General features: G+C 38.2%; 1 protein-coding gene across 2 annotated transcripts in view; it reads right to left on the bottom strand.

Moving 5' to 3' along the window:
• Positions 1-567: 567 nt before the first annotated feature.
• Gria3 (glutamate ionotropic receptor AMPA type subunit 3) overlaps positions 568-6,475 on the bottom strand; it is a 266,322-nt gene continuing 260,414 nt past the window's right edge. The window contains exons 14-15 of one of the 2 annotated variants that reach the window (XM_077107715.1): positions 3,332-3,446; positions 568-813 (exon numbers count right to left, since the gene is read on the bottom strand). In XM_077107715.1, coding sequence (XP_076963830.1) covers positions 568-813; positions 3,332-3,446 — 361 coding nt within the window. The remainder of the gene's footprint in view (positions 814-3,331; positions 3,447-6,475) is intronic. The other variant, XM_077107716.1, reaches the window with a different exon arrangement.

The following is a 6,475-nucleotide window of genomic DNA, read 5'->3' as shown; positions in this document are numbered from 1 at the left end:
GCTTTCCCTAGAGTTGCACTGTCCAACATGGCAGCCACCAGCCACATGTGACTATAGAACATTTGATGTATGACTAGTATGAGTTGAGATATACTCTGAGTATAAAATATGCCCAAGATCTTCCAGATTAATATGAATAAAAATGTAAAATCTCATTTATTTTTAATGTTATTGTTTAATAAGCATATTAAAATGATAATATTTCAGATGTATTGGCCCAAATGGAATTAGCTGTACTTGTTTTACTTTTTAAAATATTCCTTTTAGAAAATTTAAAAATTATACATGTGGTTCATATATGTGGCTTACATATGATTCTATTGAACAGTATGGCTCTAGAGAATGTTTTTCCTTTTTGGTCACAGATTGTACTTTAATTATAACTATGCTATCAGAAAAGCACCACTGCCTGACAAGAAAGCACAGTTTTCAAAGAAATATAATGGTTGCAAAGAAGACACAGCTTGAAACAATAAACCAAAGTAAAAAACAATGAAAAAAAATAAAATAAAGGTTTCACATACAGTAATGGAAAGCCAATTAATTTACTAGACCTTAACCGTACCCCTATATCTTAACACTTTCTGTTCCATACACGTTGTAGCCTTCTCTGTATGTAGCGTAATTCTGAGTGTTGGTGGCAGGAGCAGGCTTAAAGTTTTGGGTGTTCTTTGTGAGTTTCATGCGTTTGGACTCTGCCCGAGATTTGTAACAGAATTCTATCAAAGCCACCATCATGGCCAGCCCCAGACCTCCGACAAGTATATAGAAAACGCCTGCCACATTGCTCAGGCTCAGAGCGCTGGTCTTGTCCTAAGAGAAATGAACAACGCGATTAGTTCTTGGGGAAAGCGAAGGCAATGGGACATTATCATACATTACAACAGCATAGGATATTTCTAAATTGTCAAATAACTAAACATTGATGTAAGTGTAATGACTCAACTCTGGCAACTGGCTAATGTTTCACAATAACCAGCAAGATGGTAGATTGTGCTTCTGTTTACCATTTTGAGCCTCACCTAAATATCTTTTTATTTTCATTCCTTAGTCCCTTAGTACCTCAAAATGGTGCTCAACAACTATAGACAACACTTGGCCATGGGAGCAAAAGAGTAAACACAAGCATAATTTATTCCTCTGATGGCTTCAATAAACACCATTTTCCAGAGTTGAGCTGTGACATAATCTCTACATATGTAACATTCTTTTCATTTGGGAACTTGAAGCACTCTTTCCCCTCTCTGCCCCGCAACACCCCTTTCTCCCTCGTTCTCCCTGTGACAAACTTTGTCAATAGCTAGTCTTTAAGATACCAGGGGAGAATATTAGTGGTACCTGATATTCTTGTCAGGGAAGTTACTTCATGAGGGTTTGTTTAAAAAGGGTTAAACATCCTCTTTCCCCCAGTGACTGAGAAATTGCTCCTCTTGGGAATTGGTTGCTGAGTTGTCATCCTAGTCAAAATTAGGGCAGCAAGTCTTTGTGCTGCGGGGACAATGACACAGCACAAAGAATTGGCTCCATGTGATATTCCTGGAAGTTTAAGGGAAGTGTCAGGAGGACCCACTGGGTCCTGGATTGGCTCTATACGAATCAGAAAGCTTTCCAGGGGGCTGATGATTTTATTTAAATTGAGCTCATTTTTAAACTTTTACTCCAGGGAACATAGATAGTATTTTTTTTTTTAAATACTACACTTATCTGCTTTCTATTTAACATGGGGGAAAAATTGAGGAAGCCGGTCAGTGACTTTCAGGTCAAACTGCAAATCTGACTAAGCTGTCTAACTCTATGAAAAAGCAAAAACTGAACTACTAAATAATGGAAAGAAAAAGTTGGTGTCTTGAGCCCTACCTTGAGGTAGGACACACCAAGGGCCAGGAGTCTTTCTTTGAAAAAAAAATAAAATAAAATAGCATTTTGTAGTCTTTTTAGAGGGAATGTAACCATTTTGCTGCTGAATGTAATTGAATGCAATATCTAAATCATTACATCAGTGAATTTGAGCATCTTATTTAAATGATGATACCACTAGCAGATGATGGCCATTGCTGACCCTCAATACTATGGTTCAGCTAGTTCTGGTATATTTAAATAAGTAAATGTAAAGACAATATGGTCTTTTCCTTCTGATACGTGAAATTGAATCACATTCAGGGAGGGGATGTGGGGGTGCCTCATGTCCACAACAACCTTGCAAATAGATACTCTTCTAGGATGTATGGCAGCTAGGTGGGTAGTAAGAATTGCTATTACTTATAAAACAACAGGTCATCTCCTTAAGGAGACTGGTGAGGCTATCTGCAAGCATGTTTCACAGTCCATTAGGAAATGGACTAGTTTCTGGTACCCCTCCCTCTGCTATCATATTCATATATGTATATGTCATTTAAAGTAGGGGAAAGGTCTGTTAACATAAACCATGTAAGCTGTGACAACAAGAACAGTTTTAAGTTCCATGTGTATAAGTTTCACAACAGTTGCAGAATTCCCTAATGTGGGACATAGAAAACCAGTAGCAAAATGGTTCACTGCACAGGGAAAATGAGTGGCATTTCATGAAATGAATTAACTGATACCACAATATTAGTTTGAAAAAAGGAAAAGGCAAAAACTGAAACTAAAAAAGAACTTTCTTAGGGGAGCGAAGGGGGGCAGGAAGGAGGTGGGGAAGAGTGTTTCATGCTTATCAATGTGATGTTATCCTGACAATGTATACCCTTCAGGAGCATGCGACTAAATTTTAAAAGTATTACGTACAGATTCAAATGACACCTTTGGAAGAGAGAAGTGTGACAGACTTAATGAGATTCAAGATCCAAATAGATGCTGAATTCAATACAACAGCAGCTGGGAGGGAGCTAATCATTCTGTTTACAGAGACCAGTCTGTTATTTGTTCATATGGGACAGATGTAATATATTAATAACCAAAGGTATTTACAACTACAAAGTCTCTGGAACTATAAGAGGTTAAGAAAAAGTACTGTCACAACTGGATCTTTTTTTTGTTTTATCTTTGAATTCTCAAAATGTGAAATACAGTAAAACCCCCTTATAACACAGCTCATTATTTTATAGCTTTGGAAACACAGTGGGCCAGATCAAGTTCCCTAATCATAACAACAGCTCTATAGAGTCAACAATTGATTTTATGTGGAAGGTCTCTGAGGCTGGAGTTTGCCTTATTCCTTTAGTGCTGGTGTTATAAAGGGGTCCCACTGTGTCAGGGAGTGTGTGTTGGGAAGGAAAGCTGTTTTGGGATAGAAAATAAACAGTGGGTCAAAATGTGATTGCTAATCAGTACAAAAAGACCTTCAGCGACTGACCTTACTCCCGGAGTCCTTGGCTCCACATTCCCCCTTATCGTACCACCATTTGTTTTTCAGCTTGTCTAAGATGCCTTGTTCACTGAGTTTCAATACTGCAAGGTTTACAGGCGTTCTTCACGTGGGAAATAACATAAATAACATTATATTATGTTATTTTATGTTATTCAAGCTTCAAACTACTTTAAAACTATAGAAAGCGATAAAGCAGGGGGCCCTGGCCACAGAGTAATTTTAGACACTGCAGGCAACCTGAGCATTACCTTATAAAAAGTTAACACTACAGCAACGCTATATTTACCAGGGCCTGCCCATATCGCTTTGAGTAATCGGCACACACTGTTAAATAATGAGGATAGAAAAAAAGGCACTCCTCAGATAGGCTGTGTGTGGTGAGGAGGGTCTCCCCTCAAGTGACAATAGTCAGTGGCAGCTTGCAGTAGCTTTGTGACGGAGGCATGTTAGGTTTGATCTAACCGGGTGTCTTGTTGTACTTCCAGACAGAAAGCAAGTTTTATGGGAGGATTGGAAGAGGAGATGGGGCCAGAAAGGGAAGCATTTCCATATTGTGAACTGAGACAAATGGATGAATCTGAATAGAAGATAGACCCTACATAAATAATGTGCCTTGTTGTGTTTCTTGTTACACAAATCTGTCGTCCAGTGCAATGATCCCAGAAAGAACTGTACTACATACATGTCCTTATTTCACAAACATGTATTCTAATTTAGGCACACATTGGTCTTAGTATTAAAAGGTGTGATATGGACTTCTGAGTTTTGCATAAGAGAATTATTTTTGATGATGTAAGAATTGGCCTATGGACTGTTTCTGTAGTATTTGCTGCCTGCCTATCTGTTATGATCATATGACTGTGGTCAACACAGATCACCAGACAGTGGGCCAGATTGTTTTAAGATGGAATATTAATATGGCATGATGTAAAATGGCAAACTGACTATGCCCCTATTGGTAGCACTGTAGAGGAATAGTTCCTACTATAAGAAGACTCCCTCATCTGAGAAGTTAACATAGGACCAGGAGACCAGGAAAATGCTCCTCAGTCCTTCACTACTTAAAGTATAAGGACTGTATTGGGAGCCACAGGGCAAATACGTAAAACCCAATAGGTCCTGAGAGAAAGATTTTTCTCTTTCAGAGATTTTTTTTTTTCAGCTGTAAAATAAGGAATAACGACCTTTACCCTGTCTTCTTCTTAGAGCTATTGATTTTTTTTTTTTTGTACCAGGGATTGAACCCAGAGGTGCTTAACCACTGAGCCACATCCCCAGTCCTTTTTTATAATTTATTTTGAGACAGGACCTTGGGCTGAGTTGCTAAGGGCCTTGCTAAGTTGCTGAGGCTGATCTTGCACTCACAATCCTCTTGCCTCAGCCTCCCAAGCTGCTGGGATTATAGATGTGCACCACTGTGTCCTGTGAGCTATTGAATTTTAAATGAAAAATCTCTAATAACTTGGGCAAAAATGTATTACATAGGGAGTATAGCATAATTCTATGATGAGACTATAGTGGGTTCAGATTAATGTGAACAATATTGACAATACTAGTACTTGTTGGTCTGAATGTCAATTAGCTTAAAAGAAGAAAATCAGACAAAATTTATGTAACCCTGAACATGCATTAAAGTGTCTTAGCTTATTTTGGATAAGTTGGGCCCATAAACATATCCATTTACTGACAAGACTGCCTACAGGCACAAACATCTGGCCTCTATTATACCAAGTTCCAAAACCTATTTCCTTTCTTCCCCATTTGCTGTTGAGAGCAGAGGGGGCATCTCATCTTGAGATATTCTAAGACATGTATCATTATTTTAAAGTAATATGCAATTTCAGAGTACTTGAGATTCGAAAAACTATAAACCTTTGGTGGCAGGGAGGTGATACTTTCTTAGTTAATGCAGGGCCTGGCAGTAAGAGTATCTGCATTTGGTATCTCACAAGGAAATTGGGGTCCTTTTATATCTTTACACAAGTTCCTTCAATCAATGCTCAACATCCTGGGTTCCTCAAATCTAACCAGAGTTACTTGGAATACAAAGCAATAAAAGGTATTCAAAACTTTGAGCCTCTTTCACAGATTATTGGCAGTGAAAATTAAGTCTTAAGTTTTAAAGGACAGACAAGCCATCTATGACCCTTAGATCAGTGTTGTAGTGCCTTCTTCTCTACTCCTGACCATCTGACCCCCTTCTCTATCTTCCTTCACTAATTACTTATTATCTCATCACTACCACTTCTCCCCTAATGCTGTGCCTTAAAGCCAACGAATGACATGAGACTCAGCAATGTGAAAGTTGGCTCAGGATGCAGGGGAATGTTTTCCAGTGACAGAGGGGACCTGAGCTCTACTAGGACCACAAGAAAAAGTGTGTTTTTTTTTTGTTTCTGTTTTTTAATGGATTTTTTTCTTTTCCTGTGTGTGTATTTTATTTATTTTCCTATTTATTTTTTTTCACTTTTTTTTGGCACATTAAACACAATGGTGGGAGTTGTATAATAATATAATTTGGCCAATATGACTCCTTGGCACTTCCCCCCCTTCTTCCTCCTTTCTGTTTTTTTTTTTTCCTGTTTCCTCTTTTTTTTTTTTTTTAATTACCTAGGGCACAGTGTCCTCTCACTGCACTCTGACTAAGCCCTTAACAGGCTCTGTCCTCCTTTAAACTCCTATGTTGTTGAATTAACTTCATTTAATTTCTTCAGAACTGCTGCTCTATTTGGTGTTAGGAACAGAGCAGTTGAAGTCCTGATAAAAGGTACTCACACTGTAGTCCAATGGAGAGGTTTTACTCTCTATAAAAATCCTAGTTTTTAAAGACATTTGTCAACCATTAAGTGAGCTAGATTATTAAATGTATAGCATGTTGGTTTAGAGCAGTGGTTCCCAAAATGGGATCCAGGGTCCCCTGGGGGGATCCCCAGGGTCCTTTGGGGGATCCTTTCCTCAGAGGGCTTGTGAAGTCAAAACTTTTTACAATACTACTAAGACATTGTTTGCCCTTCTCACTATTATGCTTTCATATCATACAGTGGAATTTCTTGGAAGCCACATGATGTTTAAAATCACAGCAGATTGAGTAAAGAAAAATAAATTAGGATCCCATTCTTTTATATTGAG

This window comes from Callospermophilus lateralis, chromosome X (assembly GCF_048772815.1).
Source record: "Callospermophilus lateralis isolate mCalLat2 chromosome X, mCalLat2.hap1, whole genome shotgun sequence".
Classification (NCBI taxonomy): Eukaryota; Metazoa; Chordata; class Mammalia; order Rodentia; family Sciuridae; genus Callospermophilus; species Callospermophilus lateralis.
The sequence above is the reverse complement of the archived record's forward strand: the minus strand, read 5'-3'. Positions and strand labels throughout refer to the sequence as shown.